Source organism: Apus apus, chromosome 1 (assembly GCF_020740795.1).
Source record: "Apus apus isolate bApuApu2 chromosome 1, bApuApu2.pri.cur, whole genome shotgun sequence".
Taxonomy (NCBI): Eukaryota; Metazoa; Chordata; class Aves; order Apodiformes; family Apodidae; genus Apus; species Apus apus.
Window position 1 is genome coordinate 81,532,227 of NC_067282.1, and position 19,498 is coordinate 81,551,724.

Consider the following 19,498-nt stretch of genomic DNA (forward strand, 5'->3'; position numbering starts at 1 on the left):
ATGTGTCCTTGTAGCATGTCTGCATGAGCTGCAGCAGCTTTCTTCTCTCACACACTCGCCTGTGGTGTGAGGGTCTGTGTGGGCAGCATGGTAGCCTGGTGCTTGCAGCCAGCTCCTGTTTGACTCTCTGCCAGGTGGTGTGCGGTGAGGTGAAGGTGCTGCGCCTGCGGGGTTGACCACAGAGGTACCTGGCAGGCTGCTTTAAGCCTTTGGGTTTTGCTTGGATCGCACCCAGCACCGCAGTCATGACAGTTTGTTGCCAGGGCAGAATGGCTTTGATGACAGCATTTTGCTCAGTGCTCACCTCTCCCCTTTTGTCATCTCAGATCCCACCTTGCAGGTGGACACAGCCACCGCCAACCTCACGGTGCAGGAGAAGGAGTCCTTCCCACTGGACTGCAGCATCCTGTCCCGCTCCAGCCCGGACTCCCACTTTGCAGTGACATGGTACAACCTTCAGGCCAAAGAGGCGGGCAGCCGGGCAGAGGAAGAGGAGGAGGAGGAGAGGGAGGTAGTGCTGAGTGTGGGCCCCGATGCTGTCTTCAGCCCCGAGGCAGGTCGCTGGGAGGGCCGGCTGTGCTTCCAGAGGCTCTCGGCAGTGCTCTTCCGGCTGACAGTGCTGCAGGCCAGCAGAGCTGACACTGGCAACTACTCCTGCCGTGTGGAGGAGTGGCTGGCCGACCCCACTGGCGTGTGGTACCGGCTGGCGGAGGAGGAGTCGGGGACAGTCGCTGTTCACGTGCAGGATGCAGGTGAGAAGAGGCGACTGGCCTTGTGAGGGCATGGCTCCAGCATCTCCCGCGTCTTTGGCTCAACCGAGGGAAAAAGGAGTGAGCAGGACTGGGTCTCGCCTGCACCAGGGCAAGTCTGTGGTGCTGGTGCTTTTCCAGTCAGCTTGCTGGCTCATAGCCCAAGGTCTTGGCTGGGCTGGGCTCAAGCACCTGCACTGCATTTAGCTCTGTGCTTGGGCTCTGCGCCCCTCAGCATTAATGAATCTGATCTACCTGGTGTGTCTCAGGTCAGTGGAGGTGGACATTGACCCCCACTGGGTTTTAGCCTTTCCCTTTGGAAAGCACCCTGGAAGTTGCATTAGCTCTGCACAAGGCTGTGGTTTAAGGGTCTCCTTCCGGTAGCTCTGGAAGCCATTGGATTATTTAGAGGTCCCAGAGATAACTGAGGTCATGAGAGTTTTGTGGGCCCTTACAGCAGATACCCTGAAGTGCTGCCTCTGTGTACCACCACTGAGGGTAATGATTCTTTGCAAGGCTCTCCACATTTTTAAGGCATCAGCCCAGGGAGGACTATAGTACTCATGGAAGGAACTCCTGGGGGGAACATGCCAAAACATGCCCTGCAACAGCACTTTTCTTCTGCTCTGTTTTATATTGGTATTTTTCTTGGAGCCCCACCTCCTGCATAGACACAGATTCTTCAGCATCATGTTTCTGAATAAGTTTGTAGGCTGTGCATTGCAGAGAAGCTGTGATGTGTGACCATCCTGTATCTCTTTCCAGGCTCTACCCTGCAGTCTGTCATCTGCTCCAATGACGCCTTGTTCTACTTTGTGTTCTTCTACCCCTTCCCCATCTTTGGCATCTTGATCATCACCATCCTCCTGGTGCGGTTCAAGAGCCGAAACTCCAGCAAGAACTCGGAGGGCAAGAACGGGGTCCCCTTGCTGTGGATCAAAGAGCCTCACCTCAACTACTCTCCCACTTGCCTAGAGCCGCCAGTCCTCAGCATCCACCCAGGAACCATAGACTAAAGACCCAGAGGCACCCAGGAGGACATGGAGAGAGAAAGAGAGAGAGAAGCAGAGACACACCAGGAGCCCTAAGGAACAGAGTGTTTTTTGTTGTTCTTGTTTCATTTGTTTCAGTGTCTGTGCTCCAGCCTGGCAGCTGAGCGCTACAGAGTGCCCAGCTGGCAGAGACAGGAAGGTCCCAGGCTTCCTCCAGCAGTGGGAACATGCCTTCTCACCCTGATGGACGAAGGGTCCCTGCACTTGCTGTACATAGTGGATGATGTTTCTCTCAGATTATTTTTTCTCCCATCAGTTGCTGTCCTTTGGGCTCTTACTTTTTTGTTGTCATTCCTTTTTCATACGCTCAAAGAACTGAACTGTAGGCTTCCTTCCCCCTCTGCACAGAGAGGAGTTCCAGGGGGTATGTGGTCCTGGGACAATCTCTTTGAAAGTAAATGTATATGCTTTCCAGAACACTGTGGTTTTCCTCCTCAGACTTGGTGCCATGGTGAAGGTCTTTTCCCAAGGTGCGCTGAGCTAGCTACTCCCTCTTCCAAAGCAGGCAAAGCCAGGTGACCTCCAGAGGAGGTTAGCTGGGCTATCAGGAGGTCCATTGCAAAGACTGTAGCCTCAGCATCTTCTTGCCTCCATCTTACTGTTCTGTCAGGAGTGGCCAGTTCACCTTTGGGACCATTCCCTCATCTTGGAGAGACTGAATATTCAGTGCGCTTGCAGTCAGGACAAAAGCAATTTAGTTTGTCTCCAGCAGATGAAGCGTGGTATGGAAGGAGGACAGCTGAAAACCCTGCCTTCATTGGTAAAAAAGAGGGTCCTCATATGGTTCAGCTTGCCAGAGTCGTACTCCTCCCTGGTGTTCATGCTGCCACCTCTGATGAGGTGGGTCCCCCTCTGTGCCTCAGTCACCTGGGGACAGGTGGCGGGATCCAGTTGCTGAAGACTTCAACATGACCAAAGTAATGACTCTAGAAAGGGGGAAAGGTGAAGCTCCATGAGTTGGGTTCACAGCCTCTGGGTGGTTCAGCCAAGGAGTCCATTTGTAGCCATGCCACACAGCAGGGACATGCAATTAACCACCACATGTCATGAGTTTCCTCACAGCTTGCACTACTTCCTGATGTGAGCTTGGACAAGGCAAGGAGCCTGTGCTGCCTCGGTGCTGTCGCAAGCTGACAGCTTCCCTGTTCTCTTGGGCTGAGAGAAATCTTCCCCTGCATGTGTGTGTGCTTCTGCCGTTGTCGTTGCTGGAGCTTTAGGAGGAGAAACCATTTCTCCATAAGCTCTCTCTCCTGGCAAAGTCATCTCTGGTCCTAGGCAGTCACTGTGGCAGGAAATGCTGTTCTTTCTGTGAAAGATATGGCTCTTGCAAACCAAATCAGGGCTCTTGCCACATGGGGCACTTCAGCTCCTGTGCCCTGTAATGCCAAGCACCCCTGCCCTGTCCTGTGGAGGAAACCGCCTCCTCCCCAATATGCCCTCAGCATTGTCTGGCGGAAGAAAATGTTTGCCAAAAATGGCCTTTTGTTGTCTTCCTTGATGTCTTCCTGGCAAATCTGGCCATATTTTTTTTTTTGCAGCATGGCTGAAGCCAACCAGGGCGGATGGGTGCAGCTGCAAGAACCGCCCCCGCCTCGCGTTCAAGAGGTGCCATACCCACAGCCGTTGTCCTCTTTGGGAGGATTGGAGTGCTCTTTGTGAAGAGAAGGGAACCTCAGCAGATGCTCTGTAGCACCCGTCAGTTAGACCCTGATGCCTTGATGTTTCAGAGGTGGCAAAGCCTCAGCTGGGAGATCTGCACCATGCATCCTTCTCTCCCAGCTGAGAGAGAACCCACATGGCCGTTCTGTCCCATGCCACAGCATTCCAAGTCAGCCACCTCTGCTCCTCTATCAGAACAGCACTGGTTTCTTCTTCTGCTGGGAAGCCCCATTTTCACTCATCCCTCTGCAGAGTCTGCCTCCTCGAGATGTAACTGCTTACCGACTCCAGCGTATGCATAATATCACACTTCTATACAAATGTATGTATCACACACCCACACACTTGTTTTCCCTTTCTGGATAAGGCGTCTGTAAAGAGAGGAGTGGGATGAGAAGTGAATGGAAATGAAGAACTGAGGCACAAGCAGCAACTGCAGCTGCAGCCAGTGGGTATTGTTTTGTAAATGTAGTATTTCCTGTACATACTGCTCCCGGGCAGGAACTCCAACTCTTTTCAGCTTTAAAGGAAAAAAGAGAAAATGAAGTCAGCAAGAGCCGTTCTTTCCTGAGAGAGCACTGTGCTGCATCCAAGCCACACTCCTCTCCAGCCTGTTTGACCTGAGGCAGGGCTGTCCTGGAGTGGTGTCCAGTGGCCCTGTTCCCCTGGTTGAAACAGGTCGCAGCCCAGCCCAGCAGTTCCTGCACCAAGTGCTGGCTTTCCTGGGAAATTACTCCCACAGTGGTCCCTTGAATGTACCTTGCCAGGGGCATTTCTCTGTTGCTCTGGCATTGTGTTGCCCAGACTCAAACTTCTGTTTTTATAAGGCAGACTTCCTGTAACAAGTTTTAACATGAAGCTTTTCAAACCACTCTCTCTACTGTAACTTTCTAAAATGAACCCAAGACAAAAGAGAGAGACCCTATCCATGCATGATGTGGAAAAATGTTTGGGAATTATTTTTTTTTAAAAAAAAAAACAAACAGCAAAAACTTTGTACTATGTTGCACTAAAACATGTTTTATACAACACACCTGAGAGCTGTAGTAAACTGTGTTGAAATTGTGAATCCTATTGCTGCTGGTTTTTATCAGATTTGGGCCTTCATTATGCCTTCATGTGCACTACCTGCATAAAGGTGTGCTGAACTTCTAAGCCCACTTGCCTTTTAGGCAGCCTCTCCCTCTCCCACAATCCCTATTCCCTGATACATCAACTCTCCTCCCGCCTCCATAGCACATCTCTCTCTGCCAGGCTGGAGCTTGCAGAAACCTTGCACCCCCTGGCTCTTCATACTTCTCCCTCACATCCCTGAATTCATCCCATAATAGAAAATAACATTTAACAGAGGCTTTTCAGGTCTATTTATTGAATGGGACACACCATTTTTGAAATTGCTCTGAAAACAGCAAGTACTTTCCTGTGTCATAGTCTGGGTTTGAAGAAAAAACATTTTTTCTAGAATTATCCACAACAAATGTTAAGCAAATAATCTTTTGTAACCTTGATGTAAGCAGAAGAATATAGTTTACTGCAGAAGTTGCTTAAGCTGATGCAAAATGCAAGTTTATTTCTCATTGCCCATATTTAGCTTGAATAAGGATTTGGCCACTAGTCTTGAAATCCCCCATTAACGGAGTTAGGGAAGTAGTGTGATACATTCTTACCTGTAAAGCAAGCATGCTGTGAAATTCTGCAAAATTCACTGCTGACACAGTTGTCAGGTTGGGTTTGGGTTTTTTCCCACATTTATTTAAAACAAAAAAATCCTCTGCTAAATCCTCTCCTAAAATGAGAAAACTCCCTTGTCCCTGTGCACAACTGGCTGTTTGCTCCCTTCACCCCTCGCAGGTTGCTGGGCTGCACCTGCTATAGTCTCTGTGCAGAGGTTCTATAATCTCTATGCTATAATCTCTGTGAGCAGAGGTTTCAGCTTTACACATGCTCGGTGCTAGATGGCCAGCAGTGTCCCTTGACACTCCCCATCAGCAGTACAGGGTGGAAAGCATGAGCCAGCCATCATGGGTTCACCAGGAGGCATCTCTGCCAGCCCATGCCTGCCCTCTGCGGCCAGATGTGCATCCCTCAGCCCCCTCTGGCATGCTCATAGGGGCAGGAACCTGCTTGGGGGCAGCCTGTGTTGGTTTTGCTGCCTGTTCTGCTGCTGGAGCATCACTAGCAATGCTGCAGTGGGTGCTTCTGCTCCCCTTGAGGCCCAGTGGATGTGCAGCTGCCATGCTGATGAGGAGGGATGTCTCAGGACTTGGCTGCTCGAGGGACTGACGCATTGTTGCATGCTCCCATCAAACCCCCTTTTAATTCCTTTTCCCCCACAAGCAGTTAGCTCCAAAGCCAAGACACACAAACAGAAAACAAGCACTGCTCTGGCTTATGCTCGCATGCTTTGATCCAGCAGGTTTGCAAGTCCTTGAGTGAGCGAGGATAAGCACACCCCTGGGGGGCCCTGCTGCCCCCCACCTAGGCGATGCGGTACAAGTCCTTGGCCACCTGCTCCAGACGGTCCCTGTACTCCAGGTGGGTGTAGAGGGAGGCGCTGACGCCCCGGAAGCCGTGCATGGCCCCCCACCAGCAGGCAGCAATGGCGGCGGTGGAGTCGCTGTCACCTCCATGGAAGAAAGCCCGGTGAGCCAGCTCCTCCCAGGAGTCCCCTGCACCCAGCAGGGCGTCATAAGCAATCATGGGGGCGTCGTGCCCACTGCTGCCCCCCCAGCCATCATAGCTGAGGGAGGTGTAGAACGAGTCTCTCTCTTCCACGCCGTACTTGGGGGGGAAGGTAGGCAGCGAGACCCCATCTGATATGCCCCTCTCTGCCAGGTATTTCATCCATTGCTCTTCAAAGTAATGCCTGCAAAAGAGGAGATGGGATGGAGGGGCTGTAAGAGATATCCTTCAGGAGCAGCCTATTCGTGAGCTCCTCCAGGTGCCAGCTGAAACGCGCCACGTCAAGAGCCCGGAGCGATGGCTCGACAAAATGGAAGGCGTCTCCTGTTTGTCAAACTAGGGACATGATTTACAGTAAGCACAAGGACATGTTTCAGTGAGTTAGATTTCCCCTCCCTCCAGCCACATGGGAGAAGGCAGCCCAGCACCTGCTGCTGTCGCACCACGCAGGATTCAAAGGCTCAGAGTGAGAACTGAGTCATCCTCCCAGATTCAGAGTACATCTACCCCTGTCTGGGTGTGCCCCTGCGCACAGGGCCACTCTGAATCTGCAGCCAGATTTGGTTATAACTTTCAAACTGAGCTCAGCCCTAAACCTGGCACTGCTCCCTGGCCTTGCTTCCCCATCTTCACAGTTGCTTGAGATGACAAGTCCTGCTACCTCATACTGGATCTAAAAACTGTCACGACTACACACCCCAAGCCCAACCTGACCTTTTTTTTAAAAAAAAAAAATACTAAGTTAGAGGTATTTTTCCCCTGGGGGACTTCAGAGACTTTCTGAATTTATTTGATCCCATGGCAAACATGTGCTTCTCTAGGAGTTTATCATAATGTGGTTACTTGGAAGCTCACCCTCTCATACATGAGGGTTGTTTTTTATAATTGTAACAAAACCCGACGCTGGGAGCGCAGCTCACCATTGCTCTATGTTCTCCTCCACGAAGAAACCTGTGTCCCGCACGTAGGCTTTGGCCTGTGGCAGCACTTCCAGCAGCCCCTTCCCCCAGGCCTGGGGGGGCACGCCATTCACTGCAAAAGCTGTGAAGAGGGCTGAAGCCAGGGAGCCCAGGTAGCCGGTGGGATGGTGGTGCGTCATTCGGCCACTCTCGATGCTGACTTGCACCAGGGAGTCCAGCTCGGAGGGGTGACAGAAACGCAGCCCGATGCACATGGAGCGCATGGCAGCACCACAGCCTCCTGCCCGGGGGCTGAATGGGACCCTCCAGCCATCCGGCCTCCTCGGATCCAGTTTCAGCGCATTTTGCATACACGTGCCACCTGGACAGGAGCAGCAGAGCCCAACAGAGAAAGAAGGGAGAGAAATGAAAGAAACAGAAACACATCAATGGGCAACAGGGAATGAATTCCCTAGCTCGGGAATGAAGGGAAGTCAGGCAGGGTAGTAGGAAAGGAAGCGTTACTCTGCAAGGGATTTGGGCTTCCCTGTAAAAACATCAGTTGTCTGCTCACTTGTTTCTTGCCTTAAATTGCTGGTGCATCCTGCATATCACGAAGCAAACCTGATATTTCCAGTTCATTAAAATAATTCAAAGGTCTAGGGGAGTAAAAAAAAACATTTCACTGCTGATTTATGTCATTTACATTGCCTGCATTTACATTTAATGTGATTTATTTAATAACTTATCTATAAAACATACTCTATAAATATTAAGTACATGACGTACACATACATCAAGACAGACATATCTGGAGGGCCATCAGATCACATCGATCCCTGATCCAAGGCATGCCCAAGTACCTTTGTGTTTTTTCCCAACAGTTGCTTAGCCTCTTTACAGAAACCTTAAAAGACAGTGACTCCACATGCTCCCCAGGAATCTCTCCCACTGTCTCGCTGATACGACATGTTTTCCAGATCTCCCTCACTAGTTTTAGTTTGCCAGAAAGCAGCAGATGTAGTACCTCCCTCACCACAACATCGTCTGCATAAATAGCTTTACTGGACTCCTCTTCAATAAGCTGAAAAGCAACTGTACTAGGCCAGACCAAAGGTTTGTCCAGCCCACTAGCTCATCTCCAAACACAGCTGCTAACAGGCAACTACGGAAAGAGTATAAAAAATGAGGCAAGTACAATATTCCCCCAAGAAGACCTGCCTGGCTTCCAGCAGACAGAGGAGCACAGCCTGCTTGAGTCAGAAGATGGATCCAAAACGCAGTGTTCAATAACCCCCAGTGCACCTAACCAGCAGGAACTGGTCTACTTAAGCTTGAACCCAGACATGCCTTCAGACTCCTTTAACATCGCATGGTAACCAGAGCCACAACTTTGTTAATGCAAAGCATTTCCTTCTATTTTAAACTGCCATTTGACAATTTCCTTACATTCCCCTCTAACTCTTGCATTACAGGAATAATGACTTCATGCTCCACTCTATCCAAGACTACATATACTTTGTCCCTCTTCCTCAGTTTTCTCCTGCTCCAAGCTGATACCATAGTCTTAATTTTGCCTCTCCTGGTAGGAAGCCACACCGTAACTTTTCCTTGCCCACTTCCATCTCTTTCATAGTTTTGCTATTTACTTTTTAAAGAAATTACTCCGCTTCTTCCAGTGTTGCTGCTTCACAAACTCATTTGTTAGTCCAGCACATTCATAGGATAAAGCCACCTGCACAAGCACATCCCAATTTCAGCTCAGCCAGCTTCCCTAGCCAAGACTGTGAAACAAGTTTTGAGAGTTAAGCGCGAAAGTTTGTGTGCAAGGAAAACACGTTTGAAACATTAAATCATCTTTGATTCTCTTCTACCTTGCCTTTTTCTCCTAGTCTTTTCTTCTGGTCAAATCTTAAATATTTATTTTCCAGCAGAAAGGTAAATAAAGGGCAGCTTTCAAGCAGCATCATTTAAGTTTTAATGTGTTGGAGAACGGCAAAAGTGGACTCCAAAGACTAGTCTTCTCCTAACCACAGTGTGTCTAGTCCTCTCTCAGACACACAGGGTAACAGCAGCAGTTGACATGCTCATGCACCCAAAATTAGACCATTGCTCCTGAACTTTATGGCCTAACCAGGAGAGGTTGCTGATAAACTTGAAGGTGCTCTGTTACTTTGAAAGTCAAACTAAGTAGAACAGAGTAGGGAGGAAGAAGCCTGGTCATATAACTCTACAATTAACTCTACGTATATTAACTCTACCTATAACTCTTATTTCATATAATTCTACAATTCAATTACCTTTTGGGGCAATTTGATCACCGTGATCTGGTAGCTTCTTAGGTACTGCCCTAAGTACTTGGCAGAGCTGTTCACTTCTGCATTTTAATGTATATGCTTGGCAGTAGGATTTGGTATATGGCAGTGTTTTAGCTGCATATGGCATTTACAGCACCCTTGTAACCGAAATACCACATCCAAGCCCAGTTAAGATTGGCTTCTGGACATGGGCTAAAAATAAATAATGGCTGGCTGCTGTCAGGAATAAGGTCATGTGGATCCTTTCCTAGTTCTGGTCTCAGGGTCTTTAGTGTATTTCTTTTCTGACAGTCTTGTTACATTCTAGGTTTATTAGATCAGCAGAGGATGTAGCCCTCTGTGCCTGGCTCCCCATCACTGGCTGCCTCAAACTGAAAAAGCAGCTCAGTCCTGTGGCTCTTGGGCTGTTTGCGATGCGAACCTGCCAACAGAAACCAACCTTGAGAATGCAAACGGCCTTGGCAAGTCTTCCCCATAGGAAAAAGTGGGTTGCTGCCCAAATCAGGCCACTTTAGCTCTCTTGATTTCCCCACAGCATGGCCCAGGCACAAGCCAGACCTGCTCTTTCACCAGCCTCATCCATACCTGCTGTGCCAGCAGAACACCAGCCTCTCGTGTGATGCCACTGTCACACTCTTCTCAGTAGGTGAGACCTGCTGGTTTTGTGGTGCCACACAGCCAGACAACCCCTGGATCATTCCTGGAGTTCCTTACACATCCTTCTTCCTGGTAATTTACAGAGTGGAAATTGCGGGAACATGTTTCTCTGCTGGAAGAAGCTATAGGCAGAGTGTTTGGTGTGAGGAGCACTGGACTGTGCTGGGACTGATGGCCACCAACCTCTAACTGAACAGCCTGGGAGTCTGTTTTTATGATGTCTCAAAGTGGAGACACGTTCAGGCCTCTAAATCTGCTTTTCATGCAGTTTATTAATTCAGTGCTGGCTGCTATGCATCAAAATCGTGAAGAGGTATATCAGTATAGTTTACAACTTCACAGTGATTAACAGAAAACTGAGGCATTTCTTCAAAAATCTTACCATACTAAGCATTGCAATTACGACCTGTAAAAGGACATTAAAAAGAACCTGTCAAACAAAGCCTCATTTTCAGAAAAGCTGTGCCTTCTACTTTATTTGTATGTTCCTGGAAACACTGACCTTCTGCCAGGAAGACAAGGGGAGGGGGAGAGACCAAAGGGACTAGGGCAATTTAAGATCAAAATCTGCATAACAAAAGCAAAACGAACTCTGTAATCTTGCTGGAACTGTGAGAAAGACATTTCTTCAGAACATGTTTGGGCAGCTTGAGAGCAGGCAACTCTAGTCCTTGATAAAAAGTGAGATTGTTCTTGCATTGACTGCAGTCAAAAAGAAAATGAGGAAGGTGGCAAAGATTAAAGCTGTAAGGAAAGAGTGGTTATTATGCAATTACAATTTATTCATATCTTTAAACCTGTGTGTATTAGTTTAGGAAATGATTAGTGATAACCTGAAAATGAAAAAAAAAAAGTGTGAAAAGAACAGTACACAACAGTGAAGACCCTTGTGATTTATGAATTATCACCAGTATTATACTCATTTAAACCGTTAAAATATTAAAACAATTGAAAGCCAATTTAGGAAGATTAAGCTGAAATCATGTTGTCACGTCTTTTTTAAAAAACAAGTTCAAACAAACTGCTGCAGTTTTTGAATCAGGAAATTCTCTTCTGGAAATGAACCAAGTCCTGGTTAGGAATCCTTTGTACTAAGAATAAGAAATTAAAAGTAACCTGAGGAGGGTACTGGTCTAAGGAAAGAAGAAATACAAGCAAAAAGCAGTGTCTGAAGAATGACAATCTGAAAAAGTGTAAAGTACAACTGGACATTATTTCTGGAATAGGCTTCCATTGCACTTCTTTAGACTCTTTATAAGCACAGGCAACAATAGTTATTTGGGATTGATACACACACACACACACAAAGGTGAGTTAAAAGAACCACACAGTGGTAAATAATCCCACAGGTAGAGAACCTGGAACAAAAGACAGGTCACCTGAAGAGCTGTGAAGGCAGATTTAGTTGTACCATGAAAAAACAAATATGGCCATGCTTGTGTCACTTAATTTGCTTTGTTGTCTTCGAAGAACAATGAATTTGGGGCTGTGGCACATCACAAAGAGCACTAATAGATGTAGGGATTAACTTGCCATTGAATGAAGAAAGCAAACTCTCCCTTGGGGCTGCAGACCTGAGAGACCCTGTCTCACAGTCTGGTGACTCATAACATTGTGAGAATCCCTTTGCTACTGCAGGTTTTGGTTTTCAGCTCTGGACTCCCTTGTGTGGGTCATCAGTGTGGCTTTCCCCCACTGTCCTGGGGGAATCTCTTCTCTGTTCGGTGGAAGATGCAGCAGCAACTTTTCACTCTCAGCCTGGAAGGCTGCAATTCCCTGTGAGAACTTGGCCGGAACAGCATCAGCTTGGGTTACATTTTCAGTTAAAATCCATTTACTCTGAACTGCTGAAACAAGTTATTGACACTCAGCTTCTCTCATTAGGATTTATCAATATGGCATAGATTCCAGATTGCAGACAGCATTTCAGGATATGGATTATGTATGCCCTTTGGTAGTACATCAGTGGGCATTAAACTGTTAAGTGTCAAGATTTAAGCTTTCAGAGCCCAGCACCTTTCCTGGGGCTGCAGCAGGAGCACTCCAGAATGCTGTTTCAAGAACATTCCCAACAGACTTCTATTTTTTATTTTACTTTCCCCACTTCCCTCAGAATTTTATGACTTTGTCTATGGACCTACTAAAGAAGTTGCATTTCTTTGTTTAGCCAGACAACCTGACCTTTCCTTGTCCCTCAGATTAGTGTCCATCGCGAATCTACTTCGAAATCCTTCACTTCCAAACGAGAACTGCTTTGGGGCATACTGCAGCTGTTACTCATAGAACGACTGTAGCAGGCTTGCTATTATCCTTAGTTATTAATTACTAACATTTACACCACTTTATGTTCTTCTCCTTTTCACCTCAGGTTTTAGTCACAAGCTTAGACATCAAGGAGGCAAAAATTGCTTTCAGGTGCTGTCTCACTGCTGTCTGTGGTTTGTCCACCTTGGCAAGCCCCATCAGCTGGGGGACCTTCCCCAGTGTGTCTCTTTTAAGTTCAACCTGCCGACTCCTGCTACCTTGGCAAGCAGCAGTGCCCCTTCCTAAATATTTTGTTCATTAGGCTACTCCAGCAATTGAGACTATATGGGTTAAAGATAGCTTAGTTCTTTAAACAAGGGTAGGAGGTCACTGTGGAAAGGTAAGTTTCCAACCGCTGGAGTTTCCAACCTGGTTTACCTTGGAAATGCACAGCTGTGTCACACTATGCTCAGTGACCCTAAGAGAGCAATGCAGGATTTGGCCTTTCCCATGTTTCATGTCAAGCCAGAATGTTCTTGATATATTCTGGCCACTCCAAATAGGTATGTCTAGGCAATTTATTTTCAATGTATAAGATTGCTGAATTGGAGTGTTTCCTGGATACTTCATGCTGCCTGACCCAACCTAGTCAAATTAGAGGCCCAGCCTCAGTAGCTCCAGTTTAAATTGAATTCAAGAACCGGAAGAGGCTGGGCCCGTGGGAGCAGAGAGATGTGCTCCTCAGGAAAAAGCTGGGTCAGCAAGCCTGGGTGAACTAGGAACTACAGGAATACATTGCATACACTGCCCACTGCAGCCTGTCACGTCACCCTTCCTGAATCCTGCCACAAACTGCCAGTGACCCAGCCTTGGCACTACTGTGTCTAAGCAGAGAAAGGAGAGGTGATGGTAGTAGGGGGTTCAGAAAAAAATACTGTGGCCTGACTGTCCTGGGACAGAAAGTAGACACGCAGAGCTACCAGAAGGAGACTTTATGCTTAATAAACTTAATTATTCCAAGGAAGGATCTTTGTGCCTTTAAATTAACTTTTATGTGTGTAATTTATTGAATTTATTATGAGAAGTTCTGTGTTAATTGTTTAGAAGTGTTGCTTTAACACAGCATCTCAGGAAGCACATTATACTTGGCTGAACTTGCATTTTTAATCCAGAGTGTAGGAAAAGGCACATCCTCAGCGCAAACACCAGCGTCCTTCCCCTGAGTTCAAGACCAGGCCTCAAACACTGCTGTAAGAATGTTTTGTAAATGTGGGCAAACCAGTATCTTTTTCATCTAGTTGAGAGAAACCCAACTACTTCAGCTTGCCTTACTCTGTCCTCTTTAGTTGATCCTGAAAGATGTACTCGTTGTGGAAAACTTTTGCCTTTACATGAAATACAGCTAATGTTATAAACAGCCAAAAGCAGAGACAGGGCCAGCTCAGCTCCAAGATGGAGGAAAGGAGATGTTAGCTAGAGGACAGCCCTGCCCAGACAGCATTATGGAGAGATTACCTGGAGCTCTACCTTCCATGTCATTCATGCACTCCTTGTAGTTCTTTGCAATCAGGGAATAGAGATGGGCTAAACTTGTTTTTTTCCCAGCAGCTACCAGGGCCTCAGCCGTGGCCAAGTGCATCACTGTGTCATCGCTGACCTTCCAGCCTTGGATGCTGAAGTTGCCGAGTCCCCCCATCTCCGCCAGCTCCTTGTGGATGGCTGGGCCGCTCAGCAGGAACTCCCATCGCCCGTTGCAATAGCCCAGCGTGTCACCCACTGCGCTCAGCACCATGGCTGCCACGTACTTTTCCATCCCCTTCGGACACGAACTTTGCCCCAGGACTGTTTCAATGCAGAAAGCGCTAGGGGAAAAAAAAAAAGAGAGAAGCGGGAGATTGTAAATGCGGTTTTTTTTACAGGTTGAGCCTCTTTTGAGCAGGCTGGATGCCTGGCCTAGCGCCTGCCTGCACTCACCGGGGGGTGAGCGTGTCTGGCAGCTCCCCCCGCGGCCGCCCAGCCGGGCCCTCCCGGGGCAGCAGCCCCCGCAGCAGCCCCCGCAGCCCCCAACCACGCGTTCCGTAGTAGAAAGCTCCCCAGACCAAAGAGCAAGGGGCGGGGCTGCAGGTGACGTGGCTGAACCCCTGTGTTCACCGACAGCACCGGCAAAGTCGGTCAGTTCAGCTCCCAGCGGCGCCAGCAGCCCGGGAACGAGGGCGGCTCCAGCTCCGCCTCCATCTTAGGCAGAGGCCGCGAGCAGGGGGGCCTGGGCTCGTCCGCCCTGCTCCCCGGCCCGGCCGCGCCAGCGGCTGCCCGCACGGGCAGCGGCCCCGGGGCTGTCTGCAGCCCCCTGCCCCCTGCCCGCTACTCCGGGAGCCTTCCCCGCCCCTCACGGCCAAGCCCCTTCCCCGGGGAAGCGGAGGCGGGGAAGGCCGGCGGGCTCCGGAGGAGCCGGGCCGCGGCCTCAGGCGGCCCCTCTCCCGCCGCGGCGGGTACTTACGCGGCCAGCCCCGCCAGCAGGGCCTGCCGGAGCCTGCCCCGGCTCCCGGGAGGCATGAGGCTCCGCGGCCTCGGCCCGGCCCTGCCGCTCGGCGGCCTCCCGGGGCGCTGCCGGCCCGGGCCCCGGCTCGACCCCTCCCTCCCCCGGCCCCTGCCACCTTGTCACGGGGAGCTCGGGAAGGAGACGCGTGTTCCTCTCTCTCCCCCTCTCCCTTTTCCGGGGCTGTTTCAGCTGTCAACTCGGCAATGAAGCTGCCGCTCGGGAACGGCAAGCTCTGGTTTAAGAGAAATAATAAATACAGACAGACAGACATAAAGAAATAAAAATGAAAGGCGCCGGCCGAGTTTCCCCTGTTGTGTTTTGCTTTGCTTTGCTTTTTTTTTTTGTGTTGTGTTTTGTTTGTTTTCCCTACTGAAAGCGGTGGCTGGTTTCCCGCGGGGTGCCGGCCCCGAGCGCTGCGGGGGAGCCTGACGGCGGGGAGGGGTTCGGGGGGGCGGCTGCCCAGCCTTCCCCGGCTCTCATTGCCCCTGCCCCGGCTCTCATTGCTCCTGCCCCGGCTCTCATTGCTCCTGCCCCGGCTCTCATTGCTCCTGCCCCGTCCTTTTCCACCATTCGTTCACCGCCGCCGGACCGCAGCCTCCAGAGCCGGAGTTTTTGCCCATCTTCTCGCCCTGTCCCTCGGTGTTTGGGGGCAGCTCCTCCCCCCCCCAGCCCCCAGCCCAGCTCAGCCCCCAGGTGAGCCCAGCTCCCTCCAGACCGGGAGGTTTGGGTGGAGTCTTTGCTGCGTCCATCGGTGCTGCTTCACACCGAGTCCTGAGGCGCTTGATGAGGCGGGTGCCTTGCTTTGTCCTGTATTTGTAGGGACGGTGGTGACGAGGGGGTGGCTGAGGGCACCTGGTGAGTGTGCAGGGAAGGTGCGGCAGCAGGACTGAGCGTGGCTCAGGCTGCGTCTTGTGGAGGCCGGGCTCTTGTAGCCACCAGCCATCGCCTGACGTGCTGTACACCAGGCCTCCGGAGCCCCAGTTCACTCCAGAAGGTGCCAGCGCCTCTTGCACAAAGAGGGGAAAACAAAAAATTAAAAAAAAATCCCCCCTTGCCTATGAAAGAGAGCAGGGGTAGTTTTTGAGCTGCAGCTCTGGGGGATTTCAGGGCAACCATGAATGTAGAGCTGGGTCAAAGCAGAGTCCCCGGGGAGTTTGGGGGCAAGTGAGAGGGGGGCTGGAGCAGGGCTCAGGGGATTTCAGGTAGCCAGAAGTGCAAGGCTGCACCGGAGCGTCATCCCAGCAGCTGTGGCAGCTCGGGATGCTGGATGCAGTATGCAGATGATCAGCCCGTGCAGGTATCTGCTCCTCTGCACCACGCTGCAAACGCGGAGTTTGAGGAGCATCTGGCAGAGAAAATAGTGACAGAGAAGGAAGTGGGAAAAGAAGCTGCCAGTGTCTCAGCACTGCCAGCAGTGCCTGCTGACCTTTTCTGCTTCTCTGTTTCATTCCATTTTATATTGGATGGACCTGAATTTAGTCAGGTTGGTGCAGCATTAAAAGCAAAGTGGGTTTTTTTTCTCTCCTAAGGTTTGGGCCTGCAAGAGAGAAAATTCCTTCCACTTCTGGCTGGCTATACATGAGGAGGGGCTTCTGCTGCAGCTCGACAGGCAGAGAAGTGGAGAGGAAAGTTGCAGAGTTCCCCAAAGGGACAGGAAAACTGGGAGAATGCCTCTGCATCAGCAGAAGATGCCTGCAGCACTGAGATCTTTGGATCTCATAGTTTCCTGGTTCCTGAGCTCTTTCAGCTTCCTAAAATCTGAAGACAAGACACGCAATGGAGTTGTGACACACACAGTGGAGTCTGAGATGCGTCACAGAAAAGCTTTGAGGGCTTCTTGCTGGCAGATGGCGGACAATGAGCCAGCAGCAGGAGCCTGCAAATGAGGGGTGGGGAGGGTGGCAGTTTTCAGGCTTAAATGCATGCATTGATCCCAAAGGAATCTTACAGGAGTCCCCTGGGATGCCCATGAGATAGGTGAGGAGAGTGATCTCTGTCAGGGATGGTGCAGGAAAGCAATATCCTGACTCACCCCATGCTTTGAGGAGGTGGGCATGAGCACTCCTGCTTGGCAAGGATGGTCTTGTGGTGCTGAGCCATGCAAAGATTTAGACTCAGCATGTTGCACCTCTATGGGTTCTTTTGCTGTTTGGTTTTGTTGGGTTTTTTTAAATGAAAATTTTAGACTGCTGTGGACCAATGGCCAGGATATGCCTTCTGGAAAGTACCACCTTGGAGCAGCTCGCTGATATGCCACTGCCATGTGTTGGACACTGTGGTTAGCACTCACATAGACTCAGAATTTTCCTTCATATTAATCTGGAAAAAAAGGGTAATTCTCTCTGACTAAAAATATATGCCTTTCTAGATGAGCCCAGGGTTGAGGGCTCCTGTTCAGACAGGCTGTGGAGGGTAGTGTTGGAGCTATGTACTGGTTTAAACCCTGTGGGGCATTTCTTCAGAGCTACACGAGGCCTTCAGTCCAAGAGCTAGAAGAAGGTGACCGTTAGAAATGCATGGTGCGCACTCTTAAACACAGCAGTGCTCCTGTTCTAGATCCTACGGCTGACCCTAACATGGAACTGCAAGGGAACATTTGGATTTCTCTTTTTTTTTTTACCTCCCCTATTCATCTTCTCTTTGCCTTCACCTCAGTTTCAAAGGTGATTTTCCAAGGGATCTTCTTGGAGCCTCAAACATGTTCGTGTTGGACCAGTGCCAACCTCTTAGTGGCCTCTTATTCTTTTAATAGACCTTTTTTCTCTGTAATGACAGCAGGCATTTTTTTGAGTGGGGAATATTTCTGGGTTTACCCTAATTTTCAGTCCCCAGGTGCGCGTCTGTCTTTGTCCCTAGCCAGTAAATAATAATATGCTGCAGCAGGGGCATTCAAAACAGGGGCAGCAAATGCCACGTGAGGTCTGCTTGGGACCTGGCTGGCTGGCTGTGGGAAGCCCGGTGCAGCGATTGCTGGTGAGGCAGCAGTGCATGACCCCACATGCAGGTGTGAGGGAAACGCTCCCCACTGCAGGATGCTGGGGGCTGCTGCACTCCCTCTGGCTGGACACTTACAGCAGGGGATGGGGACTCAGCAGCAGCAGCAGCGGGTTCTTCTGGCTCTCTGCTTCCTTCAGCCTAGGCACAGCAGGGCACTTTCTGCCTTGGTTTCTCCAGCTAAGCTTGGTGGAGTCATGACCCTCACTTTTTGCCTGACTTCCCAGGGTAATGATGTCAAGATCCCTTGCCTCCTTCCATCCTGTCCAGGGAAGCACAGCTGAAAAAGAAGGTGAGAGCCTTGGCTGCAAACACAGCCTGTGCCTGGGGGAAAGGCAGTTGCAAAAATGCTTTTGCCTGAACATGGGATCATGCCTGGGCCTGTTTGGGAAATAGTGAGAGACCCTTGGCTGAAGCACATTTTGGAGATGGCAGTAGAGGAGATGCCTCTAGGCGACCAACTTCATTTCCGGGAATACTGGACTTCGGCCTCTTAACTGAGAAAACAGGCTTCTCTGCAGAAATATCTGCCTCCTTCTGTCCAGTCTTACCTCCTTCCACAAGCTGTCCAAGAGAGGATCTGGCTTGCTGCCTGGGGCAAAAGGGAAACAGTAAAAAAAAAATAATGTGATCTGTGAATTATGGCACCTGCCTCTCTCCTAGGGATGCTTCAAAAAGCCGTCTTCAACACAGGTCTAAAAATAGCAAATAAATAAGTAAGTAAATAAATAAATAAAGCCAAATTAGTCTAACTGTTTCAAATAACCATAATTCTGCAGAGTACAAGATATGCACGATAATTGCTGTACCACAGAGAGAGGCACTGCAATGCCAACTTGGGACAAGCAGCAAGATCGATGACTCAGTGAACATCTCCTGGAGGAGCTGAGGGCTGTGATCACCTCTCTCATGTCCACATCTAGCAAAAGGAGTTGCAGTCTCATCTTTACTCCTGATCCATTAGGTTTATAGTTGGCTTGTTAGTAAACAGGAGTGTGTAGAGAAAGGGACCTTCCCAGCAGGCTTCAAGTCCTGCTTTTGAGGCTGGGGACACCAGTGAAGCAATCCCTGCTGACTCCTGTAGACAAGGGGCTTGGCTTGAGCAGTGGATCTGATGCTCCAGGGCTGGCAGGCCACTTGCTCCTTGATGTAAATCAAGTGACATTTTCATTTTCAGTTGTGTGCCAGTGCTGTGCTCCCCACCTGCAGGGTGAAGGTGTCTGCGGGCCTGTGTTGCTGTCTCTTCTGCTCTTTCTTTCTGCTCTTTTCGAGCTGCTGGCAGTTGTGTCCATGTCTTTTCTGAGCATATCAGGGCAGGGGGACTGAGGGAGCCCATCAGAGGGGTGTCATGCCTGCAAGCAGAGGGGCCCATCAAGCCAGCGTTACAACCACTGTCAACTCACCCTACAGCCACTGTCAGGCTAAATGGGGAGGTTCTTGGCACTTGCCAATGAAGATAAACCCTATCAGGATGTGGTGGATTAAACATTGCCAGCTGCTTGGTGATGGGAGGGGAGGCGGTCCCATCATGCTGTAGGTCTTGAAACAGTTATTCCATTCCAGCATTGCAGAAGCAGCAATGTTTAAAGTGTTAATTGTGGGTGCTTCCTGCTTTGAGAGCAAGTTTTTCCTTTCTGTGTAAAAAGATACAGTCTGGAGAACACAGGTGTGGGATGTGCCGTAGAAAAGATGTGTTAGGTGCAAT

The 19,498-nt window shown here is 49.8% G+C and overlaps 2 protein-coding genes across 7 annotated transcripts in view; one reads left to right on the forward strand and one right to left on the reverse strand.

Annotated features, from left to right (window-relative positions):
* IGSF3 (immunoglobulin superfamily member 3) overlaps positions 1–4,529 on the forward strand; it is a 100,136-nt gene extending 95,607 nt beyond the window's left edge. For 3 of the 5 annotated variants that reach the window (XM_051608726.1, XM_051608756.1, XM_051608746.1), the window contains 2 exons: positions 327–752; positions 1,515–4,529. In XM_051608726.1, the coding sequence (XP_051464686.1) occupies positions 327–752; positions 1,515–1,765 (677 nt within the window). In that variant the 3' untranslated portion in view covers positions 1,766–4,529. The remainder of the gene's footprint in view (positions 1–326; positions 753–1,514) is intronic. The other 2 variants (XR_007888430.1, XR_007888431.1) reach the window with 2 other exon arrangements.
* Positions 4,530–4,807: 278 nt separating this feature from the next.
* Positions 4,808–14,873, reverse strand: ADPRH (ADP-ribosylarginine hydrolase). Of its 2 annotated transcripts, none has more exons than XM_051608779.1 (4): positions 14,758–14,873; positions 13,776–14,122; positions 7,063–7,423; positions 4,808–6,326 (listed from the first exon to the last, which is right to left on the reverse strand). In XM_051608779.1, exons 1-4 carry the CDS (start codon positions 14,811–14,813, stop codon positions 5,939–5,941), a joined length of 1,152 nt encoding a protein of 383 aa, XP_051464739.1. In that variant the 5' UTR covers positions 14,814–14,873; the 3' UTR covers positions 4,808–5,938. The 2 variants fall into 2 exon arrangements, with proteins under 2 accessions (XP_051464739.1, XP_051464749.1); XM_051608789.1 differs by lacking the exon at positions 14,758–14,873 and adding an exon at positions 14,235–14,360.
* Between the last annotated feature and the right edge of the window lie 4,625 nt (positions 14,874–19,498).